The sequence below is a fragment of the Gracilinanus agilis genome, chromosome 3 (genome assembly GCF_016433145.1).
Source record: "Gracilinanus agilis isolate LMUSP501 chromosome 3, AgileGrace, whole genome shotgun sequence".
NCBI classification, from domain to species: Eukaryota; Metazoa; Chordata; class Mammalia; order Didelphimorphia; family Didelphidae; genus Gracilinanus; species Gracilinanus agilis.
This window is the reverse complement of record NC_058132.1, coordinates 147964609-147981409: the sequence shown is the minus strand read 5'-3', so window position 1 is coordinate 147981409 and position 16801 is coordinate 147964609. Positions and strand designations below refer to the sequence as shown.

General features: G+C 38.1%; 1 protein-coding gene across 1 annotated transcript in view; it reads right to left on the bottom strand.

The window, feature by feature from the left end:
- The window catches only part of LATS2 (large tumor suppressor kinase 2), a 79565-nt gene that overhangs the window by 9014 nt on the left and 53750 nt on the right, over window positions 1-16801 (bottom strand). The window contains exons 3-6 of the mRNA XM_044668305.1: window positions 7398-7530; window positions 2444-2612; window positions 2305-2401; window positions 1081-2274 (exon numbers count right to left, since the gene is read on the bottom strand). Of these exons, the coding sequence (XP_044524240.1) occupies window positions 1081-2274; window positions 2305-2401; window positions 2444-2612; window positions 7398-7530 (1593 nt within the window). The remainder of the gene's footprint in view (window positions 1-1080; window positions 2275-2304; window positions 2402-2443; window positions 2613-7397; window positions 7531-16801) is intronic.

The following is a 16801-nucleotide window of genomic DNA, read 5'->3' as shown; positions in this document are numbered from 1 at the left end:
AAGTCAGGTCTTCGATCCAGAACATAATACAGAAAAGTTAAGTCCAATTCACACTAAGGAAGATGCTAATTAATTGTCTTTTTTCTTTTATATATTAGATCCCAGCCTAGCACTGCAAAGATTTTAGAATCCAAAAAATCAAGAGAAACATTAAATTCTTTCTCTTATTTGTTTACAGAATATCTAACAGAAGGAAAAAGTCCTGACATGACAAATGTTTGGGTTAAAACAAGTCTATGGGAAATGTGTTATGAAATATCTGAAAACTCCAAGAGCTCTTTAACATTTTAACAGCTCAGGGAAATGGGGGAAAAAAAAAAAAAGATGACCACTTCAGTGAAGCTGCCAGGTTGCTAGGACAGCAGATAGTTTTAAAACAAAAGAAAGTTTTTTAAAAAGTTATTGACTTTTTTCAAATTTCTGTGTTTTAAGTTTGTTAATTTTTTTAATGAATGATGGACCTGCCAGAGTCTTTCAGCATCATTTCATAAATTTTGCCTAAAGCTTGATTTATTAATATTGCATAATATTAATAATATATAATATTGAATGACACATCAATACTGGGCAATATATATTATCATCTGTCTAATTTTGTAAACTTCTAAGCTAGAAAACCACAAACCCTACTTTCTTATCCTTAGAAATATTAACAAAATACTCCAGCAGTATTATGCTTCTTGATACCTTAAGAAAACAATGCAATTCTATGTTAAAATGTTTCTGACGCTTCAGTCATCTATCTGGTCTATGCTGGAAGCCGTACATTCCATTTTTGGAGAGCTCTGTTGGGAAAATTTTCGACATCAAACCTAAATGTAGCTCTCTGGAGTGTCTAGTTGGGGTCCCTAGTCCTGTTCTCGGGGGTCAAGAGGATGAGTTTGATTTTTCTTTTCAACTGGCAGTCCTTCAAATACTTGAAGCAGCTATTCATCCCCTCTAAGACCGTGTTTCTTGACATTTTTCAGACACATTTCTAGCTCCTCAACTTCTATCATCATGGTTACTATGGACATAAAACTAAACATATATATATATACATATATATATATATAACATAGATGTATAAAAAGAAATTACTTTAGCCATTTCTTGCTCCAATTGTAATCGCCTGTTAATTTTCTGCTGGTAGGTTTTTAAGACATTCTCCACGTGCTGTTCCATATAGAACTTAAAAGCAAAAGGGGAATAACTTTTAATTCGAGATTCTCTTTTCTCTTCATCTTTGCTGTTCTTTCGAACAGGGACAGGAGAGGTTTGGATCTGCTTTATATCCTTCCCCGACTTTTCCCCTTTGGAATTCTTGCTGCTTTTGTCATTTCTCTCAACGCTGTCTTCAGCCTGACTGTTCGGAACCCCTCGAAGGCTCTGTTCCACCCCTACACAAAGGCTATTTATGTCGAACTGCTCCGAACTATTGGGCAGGAGCAAATGCTTAGGATAGGGAGGCGGTGGGCACCTGGGCTCCTGAGTGCCGTAATCAACCTCCAGAGAGTAAGTATTGGGGCTTCCCTTTGGCAGAGGGTGCTGCTCCATCATTTCTAAGCCTTCCACGGCCGGCGTCTTCGGGGGAAGCCAGGCAGGGTGAGACGGACCTACGGCCGTCTGGGGCTCCGGCCTCATGACTCTCACGCTCTTCACCGGATGCAGGATGTGGGCAGACGTGACGGCCGTGATCGTATTGGGGGAAGAGATGGAGGCGTCCGTTTTGCCGGCAGGTCCTGGCCGAATGGACACAGCCACCGGCGGCTGCTGGTGGTTGTTGAATGAATTCGTTCTACTCGGCACGTGGCTGTCGGGCCGGAACGAGACGTGAGGTCGAGGGGAAGCCTCCAGGCTGGGGTTCTGTAAAGAATCTCTCCGTGACAGGGTCGAGGACTGCCAGCCCTGGACCGCGGGGTTGTTTATGTCGTACAAGTCCATGTTCAGGCTGTTTCTGGATGGGGTGAGGAGGCTCTGCGGAGGGCTGTCCGAGAAGTCGTTCGCAAACGCCGGACTGCGGGCCGCCATCATGTGCATCTGGTGAGAGGAGGGGCTGCTCTGCTTGTGATGGGAGTGGGCCATGTACAGGCTTGTGGCTGCGGGCTGAAACGGGTGACCGGAGTTATTCTGGACCACTTGGCCTTTATTGGGAAGATTTGCGTACCCTCCATCTTGCGGTATCTTATTCTGAAAAGACGGGCTGCGTTGGATGCCGTACCCCAGCGGCTCCCCTTGGACCGTCATGTGCGCCCTACCGTAGTGTGGGTTGTTTGAACCATGAGAGGGCTGGAGCTGCAGCGCCTGGCTGCCGTGATTAGCAACTGGATAATTAATGCCCGGAGCCTCCAAATTGGCAGGATAGGCTTTGGACTGGTGCTGATGGCTACCGGGTGGGTTATGAGGGTTGACCCCGAGAGGTCTCGGTCCTGTCGGAGTCAGAGCTGGAGGCTGAGGCGAGGACAGCAGATAGTCCATGTACTGCCTGGGCACCTCACTCAGCATGTTTGCCCCTTCGACTCCAAAGCCTGTCCCTTCATAGCCTGTACTACTGATGTGATAGGATGGAAAAGATTCACTTGTTCCCTCAAAGCTTGGCCGTCGAGTCACATTATTTGGCACACTTCCTTTTCCTGAAGAGAAAGGACAGAGATACTGCATTAGGAAGTATTCATTCAACTCAAGGGTAGAAGTTCTCTTGACTTTTATTTTTATTTTGGTTCTCTAGTTTTTATTTTTTTTTAAACCCTTACCTTCCGTCTTAGAATCAATACTGTATATTGGCTCCAAGGCAGAAGAGTGGTAAGGGTAGGCAATGGGGGTCAAGTGACTTGCCCAGGGTCACACAGCTGGGAAGTGTCTGAGGCCATATTTGAACCTAAGACCTCCTGTCTCTAGGCCTGGCTCTCAATCCACTGAGCTACCCAGCTGCCCCCTGGTTCTCTAGTTTTTAGATGCAACCCCCACCCTGTATGAAGAAGATCCAAAGAGCCCTTCTGGTTCTTCAATAAGGAACCTACCTTGAAAATAAGAGACAAAAGACCCACTTTCCACAACATTGCATCAGAGAGGGCTATGGGCATTTATTTCCTTCAGTTTTTGCCCTCAAAAGCACAGAAGAGGAAGTAGAATAGGGTCAGTAAATGACAATGAAGAAGCAGGCTGAAGAATATGTGAATGAGAATCAAGGAGAGGAAATGAGAGAGAAAAGGAAGAGTGGCTAACACTAACCTCTCTTGTTTGTAAAGCCTCCAGAAAAGAATGGAACCTGGAACCACCTTTCTTTTATACATGGTAATGAGTAAGATATTCAGAAAAACATTATTTTTGCCTTAATTATGCACTTGAAAGTTTAAAAGAAGTATCACTACATTCTAATTAAACTTCCCATATCTATCACTTCTTCTCCTCCAAAGGAAGGCATTTCTGGGTGCCCCAGCCTTGAAATAAAGAAACACTAAGCCCTTTCATTGCTATCATTACTTCTTTCATCCTAGCCCACTCCTCAACCCCTTTGAACAAAGCTCTCCTTTGCAAGAGCTACAAAAAAACTTCACATCTGCCACTGCATCTCACTTGGCAATGGGACGTTGTTGAGTCACAGGGTCTCCATCATGCCTTTTGGCAGACACTTCATGGAGAGATACTTTTGGTACACAATGCACAGCCCCTAGAGAATTGCCTATTAAATATTAATCAGGACATGGAGGGGAAACAATCTGACACAACTAACGCAAATACACATACGAGGTCTAAATATTCTGGAGCAGAAAAGAGCTTTCTGAAGCTTAAGAATTCTACTTGACAGCAGTAACTTTGAGCACAAGTGAGCTCACCATATGCCAGCACATTCACACTAGATAAGCTTCTCTGCCTTAATCTGACCTACCTGAATAAGAGGAAATCTATGCTAGCTTTATAACAACCTAGAGTAAGATAAACTCAAATATAAAGCAACATAGCACTGCCCAACTCACAGAATCCACTTCAAATTTCTAACAGAAACTATCTCATAAATCTGGATCCAGAAGAGACAACAGAGGCCATTTAATTCACTTTATCTCTCACTTTTATGAATGAGGAAACTGAGGCCTGGTAAGGCAGACTGCTGAAGGTCATATGGGTAGGGTAGTAAGGAGTAGAGCTGGTAATTGAACCAGATCTTCTAATTCCAAATCCAGTACTTCTTCCCTGTCATTATTTGATGTTGCCTTTTATTTTCCCTGCTAGGCTCAAACTCAGGTAAAAATATTTATGCATCAAACTTACACTTCAGTTACAGTTTTCTCTATAAACAAAGTGAAAATTATTAACCAGGCTTAAAAAACTAATGAGTGGGATGTCATTGGCTTGCTAAAAAACAGAATTCAAGGATTTTAAATAATAATGAGCCAATTTATATTGTTATGGAGGTGGTGTAGAAAAGAAAGCAATCACTTGGAATAAATTGAATAAGTTGCTCTGACACAAAGGAACATGGAACAAAAATTGTCCAAACAACCTGATATTATCAAGCAGGGGGTTTCCCTCTGACCTTCCCTTTAAATCAGATGTTGGCACAATAAGATTGTTCCATGTATGATGCAATACATCCCTTTTGTTAGAAATCTTAAAAACTTCCAGACTTCTGAGGATAAAACCTCTAACAATCCCTGTGATTTTCTTACACTCATCGATAAATTAGTTTACCTAGGATTTTTTATAACATCACTGAAAGTTAGCCAACAAAACTGTGGGAAGCCTTCTCTATGCCCAGCTTCTGTATCAGCCCCCATGGCATTTAAAGGTCTCATCTTAAAGATGACCATATATATAGGTTTCCTTATCTGCCTCAGAATTGTGGTGGTCAGGTGTCTCCTGCTAGGGAAGACATATATTTTATAGCCAGCCAAGTATAAAGCACCTTAAGTACTCTTACCACTAATCTTGAATATTCTTAAGAATAGCAGCTTGTCATTCACTGTCCCAGAACCTACATGGGAGAAGACAAAGAAATCTAACAAACTAAAAAAATCCTTCTCACCTTTCTCACTCAAAATTAAAAGTATTTCTTGAATTTTTATTCTTTCTGTAAAGAAAGCCAGGTATACTCTGTTACTTTTTTGGGTATAGTTTAGAGGCTGAAGACTGGGATGTGTTTTGTTTTTTTATCCATTCTCTCAATCTCTTGGTTGGGATGGGATGGTGCTCCAATGTACCCATTATCTGAATAAATCTGGGATTGTAACATGGACTCTGGTGACCTGCCATGGAAAATCCCTCAATTATGGATAGTCATAAACAAATCAGAGCACCAGAGAAGTTCACCATACAAGAGACAAAAGATCAAAGGAGATAAATGTCCAATTTCGATTATATAAAATTAAAAAGTTGTTACACAAACAAAATCAATACAATTTAAATTAAGAGGGAAAATGAGAGGGGGAAGAGGGGGTAAATCTCCCTAGGAAATTTCTATGATAAAAGGGCTGTGTCCAAGATAAACAGGGAATTCATATACATACATACATATATATTATATGATGTGTGATACATGATATATGAAGATATGTATATGAGATATATAATGAATATATGAATAAGAACTGCTCCCTAAAAAAAAATGGTGAAAGGATAGGAATAGATAATTCTCAAAAGAAAAGCAAGTTTTTAACAGCCTTTGATAAAATCCTCCAAATCACTAATAAAAGCTAGAATTTATACAGCACTTTAAGGTTTGTAAAAGCACTTCACACATATTATTTCATTTGACTTGACTGTCTTTACAAAGACAATGTGAAATATTATTATTCCTGGCTTACAGATGAAGAAACTGAGGCACAGAAAAATATGTGACCAAGGTCACAAAGCTAGTAAATGTCTAAGGCAGGATGTGAACTCAGGTCTTTATGAACCCACCTCTGTGCACTATGGCAGTTAGCTTCCTCTTAATATAAGAAAAAATGAAGAAAAATGACAAAGACAAAGATGATTCAAAAAAGGCAAAAGATGACTAATTGTTAGAGGTGCTATGATAGGAAATGCAAACAAACACTTGGAAGAGCTGAAAACTGGTCCAGACATTTTGGAAAGCAATTCTGAACTCCACCCAAAAAGTCAATAAACTATGAATACCCCTGGATCCAGCAATACCACTACTAGGAATGTACAGGGCATCCTAGAGACAGCTGAAGTGGGTTGAAAGAGCTCATTGTTAAATTTTCAACATGAGCATTAATTTACACCTCAGAAATCAGCAGTGTTACAAATCAGGGCTTAATTATTTTTTTGATTGTCTAGATATTATTAATAGAGATTAAACTTTAAAATGTGTATACATACATACATACATACATACATACATACATACATATATATATATATATATATTCCACACATACTCCACTAAGCATTTACCAGCATACTCCTAGGCATATAAACCAGAGATAAAAGAGTTGAAAAAAGAACTCTTAAATGGAAGACTATTCATAGAAACACATTTTGTTTCTAAGAATCAAGAAATATGGGGAATGGTCAAAGAAATTCTGGTATATGACTCTAGTGGAATATTATGCCTTAAAAAAGGGAAAAGGAGATACAGAAATCTTGAAAGACTTGTATGAAGTGAACAGAAGTAAAAGAACAATTATTACTACAATATTGTATTAAAAAATCTTTGCTCTAACCAATTCAATGACCAATCAGAACTCTAGAGGACTGATTAAGACCGCCTTTTATCTCCTAACAGAGGTGATAGATTACAGTAGGGTGATATGAGCAATGCGTGAATTTGTTTTGATTCACTATGCTTATTTATTATAAGGGAAGGCTTAATAAAACCTGGAAGGAGGAGCAGCTAGATGTCTCAGTTGATAGAGAGCCAGGCCTGGAAATAAAAGGTCCTGGGTTCAAATTTGACTTCAGATACTTCCTAGGTATATGATCCTAAACAAGTCATTGAATCCCAGTTCAGTGCCTAGCTAGCCTTTACCACTCTTCGGACTTGGAACTGATACTTAGTATTGATTCTAAGACAGGTTTTTAAGAAAAGTTGGAAGGAACAAATAAAGCAAGAAAAAAAAAGAAAAGAAAAATAAAGAAAAAAAGAAAACTGCAAATGAATTATTGAAAAGAATGAACATTAGAGAATAGGAGTTGGTTCACAAGAGAGATAAAGAGAAGCAGAACAGCTATGAAGCTAAGATATTAAATTGATTATGTTCTTTAAAAAAGGAAACAGGTGAGGTTGTAATGAAGATTTGGTTTTAATATAAAATGTTCTCATATTGGTATTTGTTAATTTCAGGACAACAAATAGCAAAAATGGTTTAAAATTCATTGATGATGAATAGATTTGGCTCTTTTTACCCCAAAAGCAACCTCACATTTAAAACATGAAGTTATTTGCTTTTCAGATAAACTAAGAAGTCTGCGCTCACCTGAGGAGGTCTGCTTAATGACCCGCACGATTTGCTCACTTCTGGGATCCACGTAGCCCATTTTACTAATGTACTCCAGAGCAGCTTCAATGTTTTTACTGCCTGTCTGTTTGAGTGCTCGTATCGCCATCTCCTGGAACAAAAGGAAAAGCAAATATGAATCAGTGAGAAATGCAGGTCTTTTGAAGCCTCTTTCATAGAATTTAGTTCCTGGCTCTGCCCAGGTTTTGTAGTGCGACTGTCAACCATCACCTTCTGTTGTGTTTGGTCTAACCTGAGTTCTGTCTTACGTACAATTATAGTGCACTCATACAATAACAACAATAACTTGGGCTTGAAGAATAATGAAGTACTCTCTTCCCACACATTATTAGGTAGGGAGAGCTAATATTATTTCCACTTTGGAGATGAGCGAACAGAGGCTGAGAGAGGTCCTCGCCACGCAGAGATTAAGATTCAGTCCTCCTAACTCCAGATCCTCTTTGGACTAGATTTAGATGCTTCTCAATAAACACAACTGATGACACAAATGACCACATACCTATTTACACATATCTACATTTCCTACTAAAATAAACCAACAAATTAGCCTTGAGCCCAAGTCCCCAAAAGCAACGCGAGTCCTACCTCTCTTTCTTGTTACTTTTTGGCTGGGATGCACATGAATTTATAAACTCAATGTCAGCAAAGGCTAAGCAGAAATAATAGTATTCTCAGAGTTTAAAGACTTGTGTCTGTCAAAAGGTCCTAGAAAGACCTTTCTTTCTGTCTTAGTATTTCCAGTTGTGAGACAGGAACGCAGAAGACCTGTCCCTACCTACTTTGCAGAGATATATTGATGTTGTTCTGTTGTTTCAGTCATGTCTGACTCTTTGTGACCCCACTTGGGGGTTTCTTGGCAAAGCTACTGGAACGGTTTTATTACAGATGAGGAAACAGTAGCAGACAGCTTTAAGTGATTTGCTCAGGATCACAAGCTAGGAAATGTCTGAGGCCAGTTTTGAACTCAGACTCATCTTCTTGACTTCAAGTCCAGCTTTTATCTACTGCACCATCGATGTCATTGTGATACATGTGGTCATTTATTTTGAAGATACTAGGATACTAGGGGCAGGTAGGTGGCTTGGTAGATAGAAAGCCAGGGCTATAGATGAGAGGCTCTGGGTTCATATTTAGCCTCCAACACTTCCTAGCCATGGGCCCTTGGGCTAGTCGCTTCAATTATCTAGCCCTCACCACTTTTCTATTTTAGAGTTGATACTTAGAATTAATTCTAAGAAAAAAGATAAGGATTAAAAAAGAGAGACTACATAATCTTTAGGAAATCTTATTTTAAGAAGTCAACTCTTGATTATACGTATTAATTAAAAAGAGATTCAGACTATTGGGTAGTAAGGAATGATGATCTGGAGGCTTTCAATATGAACTGAGAGAACTTCAATGAACTGATGCAGAGTGAAATGAGCAGAATCAGGAAAACACTGTACACAGAAAGTAAAACACTGTGGAACAATCCAATGTAATGGACTCTGCTACTAGTAAAAATGCAACAAACCAGGACACTCCCGAAGGAATTATGTGAAAGAATGTTATCCACATTGAGAGAAAGAACTGTGGGAGTAGAAATGCAAAAGAAGAACATATGACATCACTTATCACATGTATATATGGGTATGTGATTTGGGGTTAAGGCTTCAAAAGATCACTCTATAGCAAAAATTAATAATATAGAAATAGGTATCAAGTGATAACAATTGTTCATCCAGTGGAATTGCTTGTTGGCTCTGGGAGGGGGGAGGGAAAGAAAATGAATCATGTAAACATGGAAAAATATTTTAGAATTTAAATAAATAAAATAAAAAGGAGATTCAGCACAGAATATTCAAATCACATAATACAATTTATTTTAACTGATAATATATGAAAGTAACACTCATGAGAGTCAAATTTAGTCATTTTAATTCTCCTAAACATAGTTATGAACCTGAAAGTAAATTTAAAAGCCTTGAAATTGTTGAACTAGCCACCAAATTCTATGCAAGTTCCATGAGGGAAGACCTCAGGTTTTCACTCTGAGCTCACTATGATTTATATACAATTCCTACAAGCTACAATCATCTGGTTTCCCTAGCATCCAGAAGACAGGCAGGAAATTAGAAGGTGGTGACAACAGACAGCCTTAGTGAGAAGACATAAACTATAAATACATTTAAAAGAATTAAAAGTATGGTATGCTGAAGTCATTTAATACGGGGCAAAGCAATCCCTACAAGGCTGCCTCAAGATTCCGAGATCATTTTAGTATTATAAGTCATAACCTCTCAATGCCTCAGCTTCCTCATCTGTAAAATAAAAAGGCTGAAGACTAGATGGCCTCTGAGGTACCTCTCACCTCTAGTTCTATCACCCAGTAATGCTCATAATAATGGTCCTACATTAAGGAAAAAAAAAGAAATACTCCATGAACCTTCTTTAAGAAGGTAGGGAAATGTAGACTCCTTAGAGCATTTTCTCTAAAACAGTTAAATTGTTTTCCTGCTTAAAGTGATAAGCTTCAGTTATCTAGAAAAATAATTTCCCAACAATGCTAGAGAAATGGGGCATCATTATTGGAACAGAAACTGGAGAGGTTTTTCCTGTATTGGAAGAAGAAAAACTAGTAAAGAAGTGGTTTTATTTCAGGCTGTTCAGGATAGATTGTATAACAATGAAGTCACTAATTTAGCTGTAGTACCACTAAACTATGCCTCTAGGTCTTAAAATGTGATATGATACTTATATAATCTTGTCTCCTATTTTTGAAGAAATTATTTCTTTGTAATTTTACTGGGGGTCTTCCAGGTGAATAGAGTGCCAGGCTGAGAGTCAAGAAGATTAAAATCTGGCCTCACAGACTTACTAAACTGAGTATCCCTGGGCAAATCACTGAACCCTGTTGGCCTCTGTTTCCTCATCTGTAAAATGACTGGAGAAGGAAATGGCAGATCACTCCAGTACCTTTGCTAAGGAAACACCAAATGGAATTATGGAAGAGTCACACATAACAGAAATGACTGAACAGCAAAGTTTTATCATTATCAATTCAATGTAGATGGGGCTAATGTCAGAAACAAGTTTATTCTCAATGTAGTTTTATTAATATCTTTTTTTAAATGACTGGTATACCTGCCTTCCACCATCACTCTCCCTTGTAATAAAGCAAATCTAACAAAAAAAAATCTAACATATTTAGAACAATATGCAACAGTCCATTCCTGTAGTGCCTCATCTCTCTATTAAGAAGAGGAAAGTGTATTTCCTCATCTGTTGTCTGGGAACAAAGATTCAATCCCTTCATTTTATAGATCAGGAACCCTAGAGAGAGGTTAAGTGACTTGTCCAATCTCACACAGCAGAACAGGGATTTGAACCCAGTTTCATTCTTTCCATGACACCACCACAAGTCCTGTCACTAATTTCCCACTCCAAATGCTTTGCTGTAATAATACCTATCACTTCCACAGAGGGCTTTAAGGTCTACAAAACATTTTAATACATTATCTCACTTGTTCCTCACAATTCTGTAAAGTAGGTTCTATTAGTAGCTGCATTTTACAGATGAAGTAATCGAGGCTGAGAGGTTAAGCTACTTGCTGAGCATCACATAGCTAGAAAGTCTGAGGCACATCTTCCCGATTCTACATCCAGTATCTACATGGAGATGATCTCAGGTTCTCAAAGGAGAAGCAAAAACTCTGGTAAATTTTACAAAGGTGGATAGGCTCCATTACAAAGAATGGCTCAAGAACTAGCTTAATGAAATATAGTGTGGCTCATCAGCAAAGACTGCCCACCAAATGATGATCTGTTTGTGCCTATCCACTTTGATGAAATCAAAGCCCCTTAGGGATGAGCGCTTCCCAACTACATATTAGTAAGGCTACATAATAGGAAGAGATGGCCAAGAACAAGCCGGATATTGGCAGGAAGCCTCACCAAGTTAAAAAAAAAAAGTTGCTATTGATTCCATGATATGGAGGGCATGCCTATATATATAAAATATAAAGAATATATTTAATGCATATGGATAGATATTATCTATCTTCTTAAAATGAGAATTGGCTGAGGTAAGGGAGAAGGGAACGAATAAAAATGAGATGGTGGTAAGATATTAGGAAAGCAGGGATAGAGAGGCACATTGGTAGAAGACTCTCAAAGTCTTTTCAGGCAGACTGAAATTGAAATAAAATAAAATAAAAATAAATAAATAGAAAGCCAGTGACAGCTTCTGAGGAAGAATATGTCAGGGTCAAAGAAGTAGGTTAAACTGATTTCAAAATCTGAGAAGCCAACCAGGTGAAAACAGCAATAGTTCAGGAGTGAGGTGGATGTTCATCATTTCACCTGTGAAGAGGTGATACCACTTGCAACCTCCCTACCTCATAAGTATGTTATGCAATGAGATCATGTCTGCAAAGTACTTTCAACATCTTGTAGAGAGATACTACATAAACACAAGACATTTATTATTAAGATAACCTTGCAGCATTCTCTTTCCCTTGAGACTATACTGAAAGATGATCCTTAATCTTCAATCAGAACTGACTATCCAATCTGTCTAGTCTGAAAACAACACTAACAAGTTTGCAGCTACCTCTCTCACCTTTCCCTGGGGAGCAATCATCAGAATGCATTAATTTGGTTGAATGTTAGATGTGTTAACTGAACTCTATCACCTGGATTCAAAATTAAATCTTTCAACAAAACAACTCATACGTTTTCATTGTCCAGAGCACTGCTATTCCAAATGGGGAGGCCATATGCTGACAAAACCATACATAGATGGACCAGTGACTGACCTCAAGGGATGTGGGGACAACTAATCAGACCTGGGCAAGATGGGCTATACTGGATCTCCCTGTAATGCTCTTAGAAAACAATACTTGCGTTTTTCTCCCAAAATACCCCAACCATCCCACTTCTGAGCCCAAATCATCTCCTCAGGTTAGTTATAATCTCAGGTTAGGTGCTGGGTGTTGGATATCCCACAGTAGCCCTGTATAGGTGGTGCCACTTGGGAAAATCCCTTCTCTTCTCACCAGAGCACACCAGTCGTCTGTCCCCTGGACCACCTAGTGGCTGTGGAAGATGCTCCAAGGAGGACAGACTCTTAAACTCTGAAGCATTAGCCTCCCCACTAATTATTTTGTATGGGATGGAGAGTTCCATAAGATAAGAGGATATAAACAAGAGGTAGCCATCACAGATCTTAGGATATTACTTCCCAAACCTCCTCTTTCAAATTTTTTTACTGTTCTCCAGAGCAATGCCATCTCTGCAGCCACCCAGGCTCAGAAGCTAAGTGACAGCTACAGAAACAGTCAGTTAGTTGGTCTCCTTGCCTGAAGCCTCTTCCCACTATAAGCCACTTTCCATTCAGTTGTCATGATTATTTTTCTACAGCATAAACCTGACTTTGCCAGTCCCCTTACTCAAGAATTCCAGAGGCTCTAGGATCAAATAGTATTTCATCTTTATCTCTCCTTTTACATTGTGATTTTGAGTGACTTTTATAATTACAGAATTCTTAGTATAGGAATACATATATAATTTATAAATAAGTAAAAATACATCTATTTAGTAGATGTAATAGAATCCATCTATGTAATAGATGTAAGGTATTTCCTTGGTTCTTAAGGTGGGACCCATGGACTACATTTCAAGATCAATGAATTTGGTTAGGGAAAAAAAATTACACCTTTATTTTCAACAACTTTTGGTTTCCTTTGTACATTTTACTTCATGCATTTAAAAAACATTATTCTGAGGAGGAGTCCATAGGCCACAGATGATCAAAAAAAGACTCAATATAATAATGTGTGTATAAGTATATATACATACATATAATATACATATATAATACCCACAAATGTGCTACTTGTTTTTAATTTTTTTAAAACTCTTACCTTCCATCTTAGAATTGAGACTAAGTATCAATTCCAAGGCAGAAGAGCTAGAATAAAGAGCTAAGCAACTAGGTTAAGTGACTTGCCAAGGGTCATACAACTAGGAAATATCTGAGTCCACATTTGAACCCAAGACCTCCCATCTCCAGGCCTGGCTTTCTATCCACTGAGCCACCTAGCTGCCCCCACACAAATATATTTATATATGTACTATATAGACAGTTTATATTATGGATACACACGTATATAAACATACATATAACACACACACATGTATGTATATATTTTCAAGTCATAGAATGCAACAATTTTAGAATCAAACTAAAAATGACTGTAAGACCTTATAGAGGAACTAGATGATCAGAAAAAGATGTAGGTAGGGCACATACTGAAAAAATTCAATTTATTAATCTTCTACTATTTTACATCATCATAATAATAATAATAATAAACTGATTTATAGCCTAGTTGGATACCAAAAAAAATTAAATTAAGGTCTCCAACATGGTGGTTGGATCCTTTATGAAAAACAAAAACAAAGAAATGGGGAAAAGATTCTCAGTCCCATAAATGAGAATAACTAAGGAATCATGAGCTCAATCAATGTGAAGACTCATGGCAATGAAATAATGGATCCAAAGTACTCAAGAATGGTTGCCCATATATGCTTAAGGCTACACTCATTGTGACATCATGCAGAGCTTATTTGAGCTTAGTTTCCCATTTATACTAATAAATGACCCAATATAAGTTTCCCAGATAGCAATGTGAAAAATTATCATATAACTCCCTGTCTGTATTAGATGGCACCTGGAAGTGACTTTTGATTATCTATGTTAATAATTGATTATAGATGAAACATACTACAACGGATGGTCCAGAAATTATTTTCATTTTTGTTTGGAAACAGATACATGCAGAGAAAAATCTAGGTGCTTAGATAGTTTATCCCTCTTGCTCTAACTTGCTTCCACTGTCATTGGAGAGTAGGATAATACATAGAACAGATAACTAAGAGTAGTACGTAAGCTTCTTGAGGGCACAGATTATCTCACTCTGGAATTTGTACCCCCAGAGCATAACACAGAGCCTTCCACATGGTAAGCAACCAGTCAGTTAGCAAACATTTATTAAGTACCTACTATGTTCCAGGCACTGTGCTGAGCATTTAATAAATGCTTGCTGATTGTTTAGGTTAATACCACTCGTATTACCTCTAGCCAGTATATGGTTTGTGTCAGAGTTATTGATCAGTGGAAATCCACTGCCCTCTGAGGCAGCCTGTACTAGTTTCTATGCAATATGAAAAGTTGTTTTTGAAGTAGAGCAACCAGGATACGAATACTTCTGCTTCCATTTTGCTTTTCTATGATGTTGTCACCTTCCCCCCATGACTCAAAGATCCTATGTGGGAAATAGCTGTAGCAAATTAGAATATTAAAATGTATGACTCATAATTCATAGGAGGTGATAGTGTGGTTCATATTTTCTAGATAGCTAAGGTATTTCAATGGCAACATATGACTGAGAATAATTTAAAGTCAATGAAAAATGATTATGTATGAAGGAAAGAATTTCCCACCAGGGTCTTTTCCCCACCTTTCTTTTCTGGCAGAGAAACATTTCTTAAATGTTTGCAAATTGACATCTTGATTTTTTTTGGATAACATTCATGGTGGAAATTTTAGGTGAAAACCTTTTTGTGCTATGGTTCTTTCTCACATTAGGGGTTTATTCATGTTTTTGTGTAGTTGATGCTGATCCCTTTATCCCACTCTATCATCCACCAATTTAGGTACAAAGTAAAACTGGGGGGGAAAGGGGGCATTTGCCAGTTAAACAGTGAACAGAGAACAAAGCAACCAGGAAATTTGTAATCCAGTTTGGTTTAATAGCTTCACTAGCTTCTCAGTGACAAAATCTTTTTCTTACTATCTTACTAGATAAAGCTGAAAGCCTTTGGCTTATCAAGAGAAAGGAAGAAGAAATCTTGAGATGATACTTTCTCCAGGTTCATAATTTTAAAATACTGGTATTTTAAAAATAATCTCTCAAAATGGTTAAGATTTGATTAGAGAAATGCAAATTAAAGCAACTCTGAGACATCACCTCATACCTATCAGATTGGCCAATATGATAGTAAAGAAAAGCGATAAATGTTGAAGGGGATGTGGCAAAATCATGATACTAATGCATTGTTGGTGGAGTTGTGAACTGATCCAACCATTCTAGAGGACAATTTGCAACTACACCCAAAGGTCGTATGGTGCATACCCCTTTGATCCTGTAATACCACTACTTAAGTCTATATACCAGAGATTATAAAAAAAAAAGAGAAAGGACCTACTCGTACATGAATGTTTATAGCAGCTCTTTTTGTGGTGGCAAAGAACTGGAAATTGAGAGGATACCCATCAATTGGGGAATGGCTGAACCAACCGTGGTATAATGTTGGTGGTGGAATACTATTGTGTTATAAGAAATGATAAGCAGGATGATTTCAGAAAAAGCTGGAAAGACCTATATGAACTGATGCTGAGCAAAATAAGCAGAACTGGGAGAACATCACACACAGTAACACTAACACTGTATGATGATCAACTGTGAATGACTTAGTTACTCTCAGAAATACAATGATCTGGGATAAATCTGAAAGACTTATGACAAAGGATACTATCCAGCCTCCAGAGAAAGGAACTGGTAGAGTCAGATTCAGATCAAAGCATACTATCTTTCACATTAGTTTATTTATGGTTTTATCTGAGTATTTTCTTATAACAATGACTAATATGGGAGTATGTTTTACATGATAATACACATATAATCCAGATCAAACTGTTTACCATTTCCAAGGGTGGGGAGGAAGACAATTTGGATCTTATAATTCCTGAAAATGTATGTTGAAAATTTTATTACATGGAATTGGGAAAACAAAATATCTTTGAATAAAAATGGTTAAGATTAGCAGAAGGAAAAGACCATGCCTTTTTGTGGTATATTTGTAAGTTGCAGATACAAGATTGGAATGCCTTCCCTATTGCCCATCTTAGTTTTTGAAGCACACTCTGAAAGTCTTCCATGAAGTCATCTCCATTCTTCAGATGAAGGTAAAACTCTGAAACAACTTATTTCAGCCTAATGTGCATTGTAGTTATTTATGTATAGGACTTAGCACTTTTTTTTTTAAACCCTCACTTTCTGTCTTGGAACCTCCCAGGCAGGGAGTGGTAAGGGAGGTTAAGTGACTTGCCCAGGGTCTCACAGCTGGGAAGTGTCTAAGGCCAAATTTTAACCCAGGACCTCTTGTCTCTGGGCCTGGCTCTCAATCCACTGAGCCACCTAGCTGCCTGCTGGACTTAGCACTTTTAATTAAACTCAAACCAACACATTTTTTTGTGTGTGAGATACTTTGGATACAAAGATAATAATGAAATAGTCCCTGTCCTCAAAGAGCTTACC